This window comes from Capricornis sumatraensis, chromosome 18 (genome assembly GCF_032405125.1).
Source record: "Capricornis sumatraensis isolate serow.1 chromosome 18, serow.2, whole genome shotgun sequence".
Lineage (NCBI taxonomy): Eukaryota > Metazoa > Chordata > Mammalia > Artiodactyla > Bovidae > Capricornis > Capricornis sumatraensis.
The window spans coordinates 46,741,990-46,757,627 of NC_091086.1; the positions used below are offsets into that span (position 1 = coordinate 46,741,990).

Consider the following 15,638-nt stretch of genomic DNA (forward strand, 5'->3'; position numbering starts at 1 on the left):
TGAATTTACCTAATCAACCCAGGCTCTTGGAAGGCTATGTGTGCTCATTGATCCAATACATATTTTTTGAGCACCTACTGTATAACAGATACTATTTGAATCTAGACAAATGAAGCTGTTAATGAGGAGGGAAGGGTGAGTTTTCACTGGATACTCCTATGCAGACTCAGAGACATCCTGAATCCAGGGATGTAGAGTGGAAGAGGCCCTTCAGCCTGGCCCTCCAACGTTATGATCAGGAAGGCCCTGGGTATCTGTTGTCTCTGGGGAGGATGGACTGCCCCTGAACATCTTGGCTTGTCCTCTGTCCCTTTAACAGGATTATCCGAGTACATTGGATATCTGCAAGGGATGATAATTAGCTCCCACCTTATCCAAGTATCTGTCTTACCCTAACCAGAAACTTCAATCCCAGAATCACTCTTTTGGCTAATTGCAAATATGTTCCAAAATAAGTCTGCGGCATAAACCTATTACATTAGGTTCATCAGGGCTTGTGACACCTGTGTTGATTGGAACTTCCCTAGGGAATAGATTGGTTTAGGTGTAGAATCTAAGCACGGAGGCTTTGGGGAGCCAGCAGGTAGTTGGAGAACATGAGGACCCGGGCAAGTGGCCCCAAGAAGACTTCAGTCTAGGCAAGACCTGGCTCTAGGAAAGAACCCTGGATCATGGAACCAGCATTGGCCAGCAGGCAGCTGTGTCTTAGCTGTGTCTCTTTTCTTTCTCTGAAAGCATAATAATTTTACCTCTCATTTTCACATGAATAAATGAGTGAGTTAATGATAGCTGGCTTTTGAGGAGTATTTGACATGGGCCAGGTTCAGTTCTACATCTCTGGGAACAATTATCATTCCATTTAATCCCCACAACAACCCTGATAGTTCATTACTATCAATCATTCCTATTTTACAGATTGAGAAACTGAGTCTTATAAATTATGTCACCTGCCCCAAATCTCAGTGCTTTTAACAGATATAGCAGGGACTTAAATCCAGTTAGTTTGACCCCAGTAGCCATACTATCACCCAGTAAGAATTCAAAGGATCTGTTCTCCTTTTCTTCTTATTATGATCATTTTTCTTCTTTGCAACAGAGTTCTGGTTTCAAGTTTTGATGAACCTCAACCAGCTCCTAGACAGTAGAGAGAATTTCAAGTTCTGAAGCAGAATTTTTCAGTAGTAACACTATTGACATTTTGGGTTGGTTAATTCTTTGCTGTGAGGGTCTGGCCTGTGCACTGGGATGTATTTAACAGAATCCCTGGCTTCCATCCATGAGATGCCAGTGGCACCCTCCTCTAAGTTGTGACAGCCATAACTGTCTCCAGACGTTGCCAGAAGTTCCTGAGGAGGGTGCGAGGAACAAGACCAACCCCTGCGGAGAATCTCTGCTCTGAAGGAGCAGGTAGGCTCAGGAAGGGAGGGAAGGAGAGGGCTGAACTGGTCTCTGGAGGATTAGACTGAGATCCACTTCAACAGAGTTCCCTATAGAGGCGCTTTCAGTGCAAGGTGGATTTGGTGTGAACACACCTTGTGAAATGGGGCTGGTGGATTCATGTCAAGGCATGGTTTTTCTTCTACTGTCTCCAGTGCTTAGTGGAGGTGAAGCTGATCCCTTATTGGGAGCTTATGCTCCTTACCTGTAAGACCCATATTTTACAATCCTTTTGTCACTCCTTTTAATCCTCTTTATTGCTGGATACTTCATAGACACTCAATGGACAGTTTTTTAAAGGGCCTAACTTCCTCGTATCCTGTGAGATCCTAGGAGTCTTTCTTTGTATGTCCATCCCCTCCTATATGCAGTATTGTTAGGGTGGTGGGACCGGAGAGACCATGAATTTGATCTCAAATGGATTGATGGGACCAATGACCTTTTTCATGAATGAACAAAAGTTATCGGATACCTTTTGAACACATACCTCAGAAAGGCCAAAAGGCATTTCATGTTTGAAAAACCTCAACCACTGATGGTTGTCCTTTCCCTGTTTAAAAGTTTGATTAATTCCAATTTTCAATCAAATCCTTCTCTTGTGTGTCAAATAATGTAATTTGGCTTCCTGAGATTAAGAATAAAAGCAACTCAAATTGAAACATTTGCTGTATTTTCATATATTTCTTTGAGTGTGAATGAGATTCAATAATGAAGTGGTAAAATCAGAATAATCCTAGTGAATTCAAAATTGCTCCCTAAGATTTATATGGACTTTTTAAAAACAATTTTAATCATGCTTTACAGACCATGTTGAAAGTGAATTCATGGCCAGATGGGTTTTTTTTCTAGATGTTTCTTGAGGCGCCTCCACATCCCTGTTCTTTGCTTTCAGAAAAGACCTCTGTGCAGGTGTCAATCACCGCTGTGAGACTCTGGGGCTGTCCCACCTGTCAGGAATGTGCCAGCCTCACCGGAGTTGTAACATCAATGAAGACTCTGGACTCCCCTTGGCTTTCACAGTTGCCCATGAACTCGGACACAGGTAAAGAGCCAAGGAAACTGAGATCTCCTTCTCCTGATCATGCATCAGTATCAGGGTGTCAGGAGAATCAGATTGTATTGTGGCTTGAGAATCACCTCCTACATCTCTGCTTTCTCATCTGTAAAGTGGGGGGTGGGTACTGGGGAAAGACACAAGTTCAATATTCCACTGTCTTCTCTGCCTGACCACTTGTACCATCAACATCACAGAATCATAGAGACCACTGCAAGTCTCTGAGTTAGAATGAGGTGAGCAGAAATAAGGAGATAAGCTTTAACTTAATTAACTCAGGAGTAGTAATTCCTATTTAGTTCTTATGAAATAGTGATGTTATTAATATCACTAAAAAGTCACAAACCTTAACATTCTTTGCCCTTCCTTTATGCCAGACATTTCACATTGTGTTATTGATTTCTCTCGACAACTTTATGAAGTAGATACTATTGTTTGCACCGTTGTACTTATGTGTATTAAAGGAAGACACTGAAAAAAAAAGAATGGAAAATTGCTTTAAACTTGGAAAGACTGTCAAACACCAGTTAACAGGAAGTCCAAGTTGTCACAAAAATGTGTAAATTTGATTAGATCAATTGATTGAAGGCAGGTTTCAGAAATTTTTGGTAAAGGAATGTTGAGAATTCTGGATTCTCCGAGTATCAGAGGTTCTCAGGAGGAAAGATCTTAGCTTATTTGTAACTTAATATATTGATGTATTTATTAACCAGCAATGAGAGAATATCATTCTAGGTGGAAGCTCAGAGTGGGGAGTCATATAAATGGCTCAACTGCACCCCTACCTGTTATGTGGCCACTAGCCTGAAAGAACCCACTCCAGTACTCTCACCTGGAAAATCCCATGGATGGAGGAGCCTGGTGGGCTGCAGTCCATGGGGTCGCTAGCAGTTGGACACAACTGAGCGACTTCACTTTCAATTTTCACTTTCATGCATTGGAGAAGGAAATGGCAACCCACTCCAGTGTTCTTGCCTGGAGAATCCCAAGAACGGGGGAGCCTGGTGAGCTGCTGTCTATGGGGTCGCACAGAGTTGGACACGACTGAAGCGACTTAGCAGCAGCAGCAGCCTTAAAGAAAGAAAAACACTGAGCATGTTCTGAATGTCCAGCCAGAAAAAGAGGTGGCATTAGGAAGAACCCTGTTGACTAGATTATTCAAGGCCTGGCCTCTCTGGTCTGGGCTTTCTCACCATTTTTATCATATAATGTTGGAACTTTTTGAAATACTTTTACCTAAAGTACTAAACCAGAGTATTGGCTTGGGAATTGGGACATGTGAGTGGTTATTCTGGGTTTTCCATCAGCCAATATTATGACTAGAGAATTCCTTCACTTCTTTGCGCTTATTTTCTTATATATGAAATGAGTAGATATGATTAAGTACTGTGATTTCTTTGATCCTTACCAAAAAGCCCTGGGAGATAAATGTGCTACAGTGTAATATCCTTAATTATCAAAAATTCAAATACAGAGAGGTTAAGTGACTTACTTCTAATTCAAGAAGATTGAGGACAAAATACTGAAAAGACCAGGCCATAGTTATTGGCATGTTTATAATAACTTGGCAAAGTGAAAATTATTCTTATGTGCAAATGTATGGGTACCCTCAGTCCCAGTACATGGAAGCACTGTCCCTTGTGGCCTCGAATAAAGTCACTGGTGTCAGCAGCATCTCTAGTCAAGCGGTGTCAAGCAATATAACTATATCAAACTGAGAAATGATTGCTCAAGGCATTCTCAGCAATGGTATGCCCAAGTGGAAGAAAAGTGGAGAAGACTTGCTTGATAAGACATTCTCAAGTGCTCACTTATGTCCAAAAAATGGATCCTTTATCCTCAATTCATTTTGGCAGTTTTTAAAAAGTAAACTGATACTACTTATGATCCAGCAGTTATACTCTGGGCATTTATCAACAAGAAGTGAAGATGTATGTTCATATTTTAAAAACCTGTACATTAAAGTTTATAGAAGCTTAATCTTAATAGCCCCAAACTGGAAGCAACCCAGGGGTTGTTTCAACTCAGTGTGGTGAATGGTTAAATAAACTGTGATGGATCCATATCATGGAATACTACTCAGCAAGAAAAAGGACCAATTATTGATACACGCAGTGACCTTGAATCTTTGAACAATTATGCTTAGTGAAAAAAACTTGTTCCCAAAGGTTATATACTGTAAAATTCCATTTACATAGCATTATTTAAATAATAAAATTATCTAAATAGAGAACATATTAGTGGTTGCCAGAGCTTAAGAAGGGGATGGGGGAGGGCTGGAAAGTAGGTCTGGCTACAAAGTGCAACATGAGGAATTCCACCGGGTGAAAATGTTCCATGTCTTGACTATGTCAACATCAGCATCCTAGCTGTGATATTGTATTATAGTTTTGCAAGATGTTACCATGAGGGTAAAGTGGGTAAAGGGTACATGGGACCTCTTTGTATTATTTATTTACAACGTGCATCTGAATCTATAATGATATAATAATATAAATTTAATATGTAAATATAATGAATTAAAATTTTAAATTTTAAAAGAGGGCATTGGGCCATGTACAGTTGACCTAAATAAAGCACTATCTTTTAAATGGCAAAAAAGTTTAGGGTCACTGATAGGAAAGACAAAATTGGGGAATTCCCTGGTAGTGCAGTGGTTAGGACTCTGCTCTTCCACTGTTGGGGGCTCAGGTTCGATCCCTAATCAGAGAACTAAGATTCTGCCAGCAATGTGGCGTGACTGAAAACAAAAGAGAAGGGGAAAGAAAGGCAAAGTTGAAGAAAGACATATAAGTTTGAATTTGAGTAATAGAAAAAAATACTTCGGTAAGACACAAAACTGAAGAAGAGAAGACATTAGGAGTATCCAGAGAATTTTGTTTATAGCACAAGGTGCTTCTGAAATATTCAGTTCTCTTTTTAGATATAAAGTTCTAACTAGCTGTGGACCAAACTGAGAAACACTGGGCATATCAATGAAACAGCCTGGTGCCAGAAAAAGAAAAATATAATAAGCCACTATCCTAAGATAGTCACTATAGTTTAATAAAAAAGATACTCCATTGTTCTTGAAAACTTGTTAATTTCATCACTGATTGCATAGGATTTAAAATAGAAAGTGAAGTTAACTAACTGGTGCTTTGGCCTAAATAATTGCATTTTATTTTGAGAAAAAAAACCTTTTAAGTTCCATTTATGAGAAGCCTAGATTATATCCATCTTCCATACCTAAGCTCTCATCCTTTAATAGGTGAATTACCAAAATGAAGATGGAATTCCAGAAGGAAATTTAAAAACCTCTCTGAGACCTAGCATCCTTTCCCTTGAAGTAATGAAAATATCATGATAGAGATGAACACTTGCAACGCAACCTCCATCCACTATTTCCCATTCTTCTGGATTGGGATATTCCATTTATTTCACTTATAGAGCTTTCCTTGTTGCATATGCCAAATTGGTATTTCCTGATTGAGTTAGAAAAGCTCACATTCATACTTTCATGATTCTTGTTCTCTGCTGGTTCTACTCCACCATAAAATGAATAGTAAAAAGCAAGAAATGTCTGGCCAAGTGATACCCTAAGATTCAGGCAGTGACTCAGCTTGCTATTTCATGTCTGTAATTTTCATAAATCCATCTGGCAGGAATTGTAAAACCAAGATGTAGGAAAGCAGGCTAATTCAGCAGCCAGTGAGTTGTTTCAGCCTGTAGTAGGCTCTTACTCCAAACTGCTTTTGAGGTTCATTCCACTTGCTAGGAGGTAGCTTTTTGGAAACACCTTTCATCCCTCTGACCTCGTGTATTTTTCCTGTCTCTCGTTTTTCACTGACCCACTGATGCCATATGACTCAAGCGCTCCCCTCATATAGAGAGAGTAGACGTGTCCAGAGGAACCTTTGTTTAGTAGCTTTGCTTTTCTTGTGTTGCATGGAAGCACAGAGGAGTGATAGAGCTGGAGAGGGGAATGCTTAGTGAACTGAAAACTTTAGATGGAGCAACATGAGCTTCTGGGGAGCTGATGTATTTAGAGAGTAGGTTTGACATCACCCAGTATATAGGACAGGCTTCCCTGGTGGCTCAGTGTAAAGGATCTGCCTGCAACGCAGAAGACCTGGGTTCAATCCCTGGGTCAGGAAGATCCCCTGGAGAAGGAAATGGCAACCCATTCCAGTATTCTTGCCTGGGAAATCCCTCCATGGAATCACAAAGAGTTGGACACGACTGAGTGACTAGCATAAAGTATGTAAGATCCAGACATCTGGCTTGTCATATTGGAAAGGCTGATCCTGGAAAAGCCATTATTAATGGAGATTTTTAGAACCATGTTTGTTTAAGGTTTTTCCTAATTATTAAACAGGTGAACGTGTGGAATACTTAATGAACAGGGTAGGACTGGATTTTCAACAGCCTGGGGAAGGCCTGCTCAGAAAAAAAAAAAAAAACTTTCATTGAATTAAATTCTTTGTGGTTGAGTGAATAAAGAGCTTGGTAGATTAATTCTGTGACTCCTTTGTGAATTTTGTATTCATGTGGAATGTGATCAGTCTGTAAGTGATAACATTTTAATGTATTAAAAATAATACAAGAAAATTTCTAAATCCTACAAAGACTTTTTTCTGCAAGTGTTATTAATGTTGATCAGGAGATTTTATTAAAGTTGGATATGAGCTTTCCTGTCAGAGGAATTGCATTTCACCAGCAGAGTAAAAGGTCATAGTTTCCTCTGTTCAAATTTGGAAAGTCGAGCCAAGATCTCCAGGTTGCAATTGTCCAAACTGCAGATTCCAACAGAGACAGGTCTTGTGGGGACTCAGAAAGCATCTTGGCAGTGATCCTGAGGTCTCAGCTTATAAACAGACACTTCTCAGTCAGCTTCTTTCCCCGGCAGCCCCTTGCTGTGGAGGTCAGTTAAGCATTTTAGGGCCTTTCAAGGCTGCTTCACCTGGTTACCCCTGGCAATGGGAGGTCAGGGAGCTGTCACAATGAGACACTGACAAGAGCACTGATTTAGGAGCACAGAGATCTGCAGAACACTTAGCTTTGTCACGAAATAGCTTGTGACTTTTGACAAATCTCAAGCTTTCATCTAAAAAAGGAAAATAAGCCAGCTAGACAATGATAAAGTAAAATTGTTAGTCGCTCAGTTGTGCCCGACTCTTTGTGACCCCATGGACTGTAGCCTACCAGTCTCCTCTGTCCAAGGAATTATCTAGGCAAGAACACTGGAGTGGGTTGTCATTCCCTTCTCCAGGGGATCTTCCCAACCCAGAGATCAAACCCATGTCTGTTAACGTTTTCTGCATTGGCAAATGGGTTCTTCACTGCTCATGCCCCCTGGGAAGCCCACTGGTGTGTGCTCCCTAATGTCTATATATTGAAGGACTTGTATGATACTGGAAAGAAATCCATCCATTCCAAGCTTGCAGCTTCTGAAAAAATCTCCCATAGGCTTTGCCATTCATGCTCTTCAGTAAATTATGATGAAAAAGCAAAAGGAAGTTTTTGTTCTTTTGTGCTGCAGTTGCTACAGCAGGAGAAAGAAGACAGCTGGAGGCAAGATTTGCCCTCCTGACTGCAGTCTCATGGAGAGCCAAAGCCAAACTGGAAGCTTTTAGCCTTCTGCCAAACGGAAGTTTTTGGATTAGCCACACGGCTCCCAGGGTTGTATATTTGAAACAAAACTATGCCTAAAATGTTTCCTGTGCTTTCTAGTTGAAAATTAGCTAGCCCCCTCCAACTTCAAAGTCCCACTTTGTAATCAGATGCCTTCTATACAAAGGTGGCTCACTGTGGGTTATTTTCACCTTGGAGGAACTGTGGTTTTCTTCTTGTTTCATGCCTGCCTCTTTAATATCCTTGCGCTCCGTGCTTCCCTGCAGCTTCGGCATCCAGCATGACGGGAAGGAAAACGACTGTGAGCCCGTGGGCAGGCACCTGTACATCATGTCCCGCCAGCTGCAGTACAATCCCGCCCCGCTGACATGGTCCAAGTGCAGCAAGGACTATATCACTCGCTTCCTGGAGTAAGTGACCGCGCATCTCAGCATAGCCTCACTCAGGGCTCTGTACACCGGAAGTCACTTTGAGTTCTACCCAAGACCTGGAAAAGCCTCAGTTCCTCTCATAGGTCACAGTCTCAGGGTATTAACAGTAACAGGTAACTTCGCTTCTGCTCTCTGACCCTGAGATCCAGGTGGGTTCTGTCTCCAGCTTCAGCCAGGTGAACACTCTCTCCCCCAACCCTCCTTCAGCTTGTTTTCATCTGAAAGGGGCTCTTTATGATCCAAGAGTGAGTTTTAGTCCCTGAGGGACTGGCAAGAGTGACTAGGACAAGTCAGATGTTGTCACCATACCCCACTGTGGGTAATGTAATTTTTTTTCATTTTACCACTGCTTGTAAATATTTCTTAGATCACATCTGAGCATATGGTGTGGGATTGTGATTTGCATTTCCTTTTAGACAACTCTTAACTTGGGCCTAGTAGAAATAAAGTTGTCTTAAAAGACATAGAGCACTAGAGAAATAGAAGTTTTTCTTGAATGAAAAACTAAACCTTTCATTTAGAAGGAAATTATAAGCCACTGCTCTCATTTCTATTCACTTGTTTTCAGCCGAGGCTGGGGGTTCTGTCTGGATGACATCCCCCAAAAGAAAGGCTTGAAGTCCAACATCATTGCCCCTGGAGTGATCTATGATGTTCACCACCAATGCCAGCTGCAGTATGGCCCCAATGCTACCTTCTGCCAGGAAGTAGAAGTAAGTGTTGGGTATCTAGGTGCCTCTGGCGGGTATGTGCAGGGCTTGAGATCCAACATACTAAATGAGGGCCAGGGAAATATTGGCAAATCCTTGTGGCTTAGCTGGTAAAGAATCTGCCTGTAATGCAGGAGACCTGGGTTCGATCCCTGGGTTAGGAAGATCCCCTGGAGAAGGACAAGGCTACCCACTTCAGTATTCTGGCCTGGAGAATTACATGGACTGTGTAATCTGTGGGGTCGCAAGGGGTCAGACACAAATGAGCAACTTTCACTTTCAAAGATCCAGAAATGGAAACTTTCTATTCATGGCAAGATGTCTGTAAGGTAGAAGGATTGAAGTTGAGGTCATTCATATTCTTTGACCCACCTTTGGTATCCTTTACAACTGGCTGGTGGTTAAGAAAATGCTATAGTGCTTTTCAAGAATCACAGTGATTCACACCTGCAGACACCATAGCAACCAACTTAATCCCTGCAGTTGCTCCCTTTCCTAAATTTCCTGTCTGGTTGCTGAGCACCTCCAGAGGCCAAGGTAGGAATAAGATTTATCCCTTATTCATTCTTCTCTATTTTCAACATGTAAGTGATAAGTCAAGCCCTGGTATTTAACCTGCAATGGAATCTGTGGCTCTGTCCTATCTCTTCATTCTTATTACTGCTCTCCTGATTCCATCTCTCATTACCTTTCCTTACTATTACCTTTGAACTATTTGATCCAGAGATCAAATTGCCAACATTCATTGGATCATAGAAAAAGCAAAGAATTCCAGAAAAGCACCTACTTCTGCTTCATTGACTATGCTAAAGCCTTTGACTGTGTGGATCACAATGAACTGGGGAAAATTCTTAAAGGGATGGGTATACTAGACTCCTGCCTCCTCTCACCTGTCTCCTGAGAAACCCGTACACAGATCAAGCAGCAACAGTTAGAACCCTTCCTGAGGGCATTGAACAGTGGATATTGTGCCACACAAATAGAAATTCAACTCTTGGCAAATGTGTTTTATCTCCCATTTCCATATGGCCTAGAATGGCTTACAGCCAACTGTTTATGTATAATAACAATGTTCAGATTTAGTTTAAACTGAGGTTTCTTGAGTGATCATTTCCATCAGTCTTACTCAGTAACAACAGTAGCATTTATTGTGGGTATGTGGATGAACCTGTGTAGATGACACCATCATTGGAGAAATGCTTTTGTGCATGTTTTGAAAAATACAAAAAAGCTCAGTCTCATGTTTGTTTTTCCAGAATGTTTGCCAGACACTGTGGTGCTCGGTGAAGGGCTTTTGTCGCTCCAAGTTGGACGCTGCTGCAGATGGGACTCAATGTGGTGAGAAGAAGGTGAGGTGTCAGTGGGGTGCCAGGCTGAGGAAGGAAGGTGGGGATGGCGGCTTATGTTCTTGGGCAGAGCTGGGGAGGAGGCCCTGGAGAGGAGCTATTTCTCGGTGAATGGGGATCATCATACAGTCAGACTTGCCAGAGGAAAGGACTCCACTTCCACTATTCCTGTTGAGCCTGCACTTGGGACAGGTAATTAGGGAGACAGGGCTGAGAGCCAAGTCACACTCCAATTACACAACATCTGGCCCACCTTTCCCTGACGAACTTTTGTGGAGTTTGTGATCAGTAACATCTGCTGAGCTTATCATCAACCTTCACTGTAACCTTTTCTCCTACTCCATATTGAACACTGGGGGCTTCCCTGGTGGCTCAGATGGTAAAGAATCTGCCTGCAATGTGGGAGACCTGGGTTTGATCCCTGGGTCTGGAAGATCCCCTGAAGAAGGGAATGGCAGCTCACTCCAGTATTCTTGCCTGGAAAATACCGTGAGCAGAGGAGCCTGATGGGCTACAGACCATGGGGTTGCAAAATTTCAGACACGACTGAGTGACTAACACTTTCACTTTCATACTGAACATTGAGAAGGACAAGTCAGTGGCTTCTTCTTTCCAAAGATGTTGATTTCAGACCATACGTTATCTTCTTGCTCATCATCTGCATGTGTGCATGCTCAGTTGCTTCAATTGTGTCTGACTGTTTGTGACCCCATGGACTGTAGCCCTCCAGGCTCCTCTGTCTATGGGATTCTCCAGGCAAGCATATTGGAGTGAGTTGCTATGCCCTCCTCCAGGAGATCTTCCCAATGCAGGGATTGAACCTGTATCTCCTGCAGTGGCAAGTGAGTTCTTTACCCACTGAGCCTCCTGGGAAGCCTGTTCATCATCTGACATGACTGCATTTCTTAAAGTCCTACCCATACCCAAGAACTCAGAGATGTTAGATGTCCAGACTACCTGAAGACAAGGTAATACATGCTGTTCAAGAGCAGTTTGGGTTTGTGTGGGCCTAGGATTTATGTGTTTAGTGGGTATCTTCATGTAGCTTGAGTATGTCATGACTCATCATTAAGATCATAGAGCTTGATCAAAATCCACAGTCACTAGAAATAATGAGGAAGAGGGGGCAAGCAGACGAAACACACCCAGATCCTCTGTGAAATGTGGCCATTTCTAACAACCAGCTTGCATTTCTTGTTTCCCTTTTTGTGTGTTCACCCTCCTAAACTGATAGTTGTTGAGGGAGTCCCTTGAAGAGGGAGAGAATGGAGTTTTTCCTGAGCCACTTGAAATACTGGAACTGGAAACAGTGCAAAGAGTTATAGGAGAGCAGAAGTTTTTCTTCATATTAGAAAGAACTGCAACTTCTGTAACAACTTGGGTTTTTCAGCAACGAGCAGATTTTTTACAGAGGGGATGAGTTATCTGTTGCAAACATTAAATACCCATAGAGGCTATAGAGGAGTGCTATCCTGGTGCCTGTCTACAAAATGTTTGTTATGGTTCTCAACAAGAAGCTTGCATCAGAAAGTAAATCAATTATATTACTGAACAGCTATGTTACTAAGCATGCTCAGCTGACACGCTTTCCATAGCAAGATTTTCTTAATAAAGGAAGCTAACATTCTGGCATGCAAGTCTGCCAGTCACACTTTGAGTCATACTCCCTTCACTGCAACTAGGCACATAACATTCCCTTTAATTCCTGAAATTCTCTGATTCTAAAACCCAAGACTCTCAAGGGAAATTCTTTTATGAGATGCTCTTTGTTCTGCATCTGATGTGTGACTGTAGGAAGTCTGCTTGATCAGGAAGAACTGGGTTCAGGCTGCGAGGGTTCCTGAGTCAGCTTGTTATGGAACCTTTCTGACATATGCATCTCCTGTCTCTTCCGTTTTCAGTGGTGTATGGCTGGCAAGTGTATCACAGTAGGCAAAAAACCAGAGAGCATTCCTGGAGGCTGGGGCCGCTGGTCACCCTGGTCCCACTGTTCCAGGACCTGTGGGGCTGGAGCCCAGAGTGCGGAGAGGCTCTGCAACAACCCTGAGTAAGTCAAGTCAAAGATGTTTTTCTTCCTTCCATGAGCACTGGGAGACCAGTTGTGGATGGGGTGATGTCAGTGACCCCAGGGCTCTCCAAGGAAACTAAGTAGGTTCCCAGAGACAAAGAGAGCCAGAAGGAAGACTCATAGAGCATGAAGAAAAAAGTTTTGCTTTTTTTAATTTCTTGCTTTGTTTCATTTTGGCTTGGTACTGGATTCAGACTTAGGTAACTAAGCTGATATCATCATTTGGAGAAATAAGCAAAACATTTTTAAAAGTACAATCCATGTGAAAGTCTCTAGAAGATAATACAGTTAAGTCCTTTTAAATAACCCCATTCCATCAGTGAGGATTATCACACCCAATTTTACTGACAAGACACAGCTTTCTTTCCATTATAATGAATGTATAATTTTATAAAAATAGTTTTCTTCTCTTGGGTAACCAATTATATATAGCTTGGCACATTTTTGAGGATGATTATTTTTAATGTTTTGAATAAGAATTTTGTAAACCTCAGAGTTCTATATTAGCCTGTTAAGCATTTCATAGAAGTTATGTCACAAGCTGCTTTCAATTTCTTAATCAAATTGCTTAATTTTTTTATATTTTAAGTTTGTATAATGATACTTTATGTGAAATATTCTGTTTTCTTGATTTCCAAATATATATATTACATTCTTAATTTCATTTTTTTGCTGGTATACTAGTTCCTAAGTATAATTTTTTAGCAGTGTACATATGACTCCTATAAGTAGAAAATGTTTTAAACTTCTTTTATCTAAATTTACATTAGTCTGTGTTGAACAGTAAGAGTCACATATTTTAACAGGCAAATGATATATGTTAAAACAATTCCATCAGTATCTCAGTTCTAAATCTTACCTCCTTTTTATTATAAATATATTACTGTGTGTGTATATATATAGATATATGCATGTATATATATACATATAAACTGTATATATAATTATATATGTAATTTCTTCTAAAGGTTAATAAGTTAATATCAATGAATAACTCAACACACTAACTGCTACATAAATTTGTCAGTAAATGGTAGTTACTGTGACATCTTTATCATTTCCCATGCCTATAATTAAGTGTACATCTGAGGGATTTGGGCAAAATTGTTTTAAAGTCTTATTTTTTGTTAAAACACCAGGTTCCTGTGGCTTCAAAAATTTAAAATCAAGAATTTCTTATAGAATTTTTTTACAGAAAATCTTTATTTTATAGTTTGTTTCAATGTGATCAGAAAAACTATTTCCATTTTTGTAATCAGGAAATACAGACAATTTGCTCCAGGATCTGTGGTCAGTGTTGTGTATCAGCTATTGCCAGTCCTTAGCCTTCTTGGGATGATAGTTAGCAATCCGTGGTTGTCAGAAAAGGGACATTCCTGTTGAGCAAATGAAAGATGATCCCCTAACTTGGCTTGAGGGGAAAAAAATGGTCCTAACTCCCATCTTAGAGGCTACAGTTTGTCATAGAGTCTCCTTGGGTGACTCCATAGAGTGATCATATCTGATCTCAGTAGCTGGTTTGCCTAAGTTCACTGAGAAGGTCAATAAAAATACAGTCACAGATTCAGGTCAGTGCCTGACCACCCTATGCTGACACTATATCCTTGATTTATATTGGTCAGCTGTCTAGTGGAGAACCCAGCCGGGCTTGGCTCATAAAAGGCTCTTAGATGGAAATGAATTTGGAGAGCTGCCAAGTTGTAGCGTATCACTTCATCATCACAAATAGGAAACCACCAGCCTAGCCTCAACTGTGAAGTACAGTGCTTAGTCCTGCCTACAGGGAATCAATGAATGTGAACTGCCTTGGTTAAAGAATTATCTTTGGGTGTGATAAGTGTAGAACGTGCCTTCAGCTGGATAACGAAATGTTATCCAGAGGAGAAAGAGATTACTTCTGGCAGGAATTCAGATAGAATTCATGATGGAGATGGAAATAACAGTTATTTGGCTTCAAAGGATGGGCAGTATGTAGACATTTAGAGAAGAGTGGAAATCTAGACGCACGGGGGGCAAAAAGCAAACAAGTCAGCTGGTATCGTGGGAGCGGTGTGCAAATGTTCTCATTTGGAAGAAAATGTGTTCAGGTGAGGTAAGTCAGGATCATGAAGGCCTTGAATGGCATCATGCATAAGAGGCTGGACTGTATCCTATGGTCACAGGGTGCCATTATAGGTTTTTCAACAGGCAACTAAAATAACGAAGGTAATCATAACAGTTAGCCAGAGAAGAATGTGTACAGTAGATAAAAGAGAAAAGACAGAAATGGAGATAAGGAGGGACAGAGCATTTTTAACATAAAATACTGGCCTTTAAGGAAATTAAAGAACAATTTGTGTGTTTCACGTGTAGACCAAAGTTCGGAGGGAAGTACTGCACTGGAGAAAGAAAACGCTACCGCTTGTGCAACATCCACCCCTGTCGCCCGGATACACCCACTTTTCGGCAGATGCAGTGCAGCGAGTTTGACACTGTTCCCTACAGGAATGAATTCTACCACTGGTTTCCGGTTTTTAATCCAGGTAAGGAGCTGTAAAGGAATATTCCAAATCGAGGGCCACAGCCATTATCAGAAAGCATTTATCTGTCAGGGTACTATGATGCAGTACAGAGAAAAAAGGAGAATTGTGCCATCAAGAGTTTTATATTTTAAGAGGTGGAGACACTGACCTGGTTAAGTGAATCTGTAAATGTTGAAGGTGAATATTCCAATTCCCTGTCAAGCTCTGTGAAAGTTAGAAGAGAATTTTATCAAACATGATGACTCACTTCAAAACAGCTGAGGTACAGCTAAGCAATATTTGGGGCATGTTGGGACACAGGAACTAATCACTGATGGAAGCGCTTATTGATGAGTGTGTGGAACTGAATTTAATTTTGACAGAAACTCAGAAAAGAAGGTCATTATGGGTGTGGAGTAATTTCAAAAAAGTCTTCCAAGGAAGCAGTTGACGATTCTTAAGCATGTGTCATCCTTCT

The 15,638-nt window shown here is 41.0% G+C and overlaps 1 protein-coding gene across 2 annotated transcripts in view; it reads left to right on the forward strand.

Annotated features, from left to right (window-relative positions):
* Nucleotides 1–15,638, forward strand: part of ADAMTS12 (ADAM metallopeptidase with thrombospondin type 1 motif 12) — a 374,380-nt gene that overhangs the window by 220,605 nt on the left and 138,137 nt on the right. For both annotated transcript variants that reach the window (XM_068990670.1, XM_068990671.1), the window contains exons 7-12: nucleotides 2,330–2,479; nucleotides 8,371–8,514; nucleotides 9,104–9,248; nucleotides 10,502–10,594; nucleotides 12,493–12,638; nucleotides 15,012–15,181. In XM_068990670.1, the coding sequence (XP_068846771.1) occupies nucleotides 2,330–2,479; nucleotides 8,371–8,514; nucleotides 9,104–9,248; nucleotides 10,502–10,594; nucleotides 12,493–12,638; nucleotides 15,012–15,181 (848 nt within the window). The remainder of the gene's footprint in view (nucleotides 1–2,329; nucleotides 2,480–8,370; nucleotides 8,515–9,103; nucleotides 9,249–10,501; nucleotides 10,595–12,492; nucleotides 12,639–15,011; nucleotides 15,182–15,638) is intronic.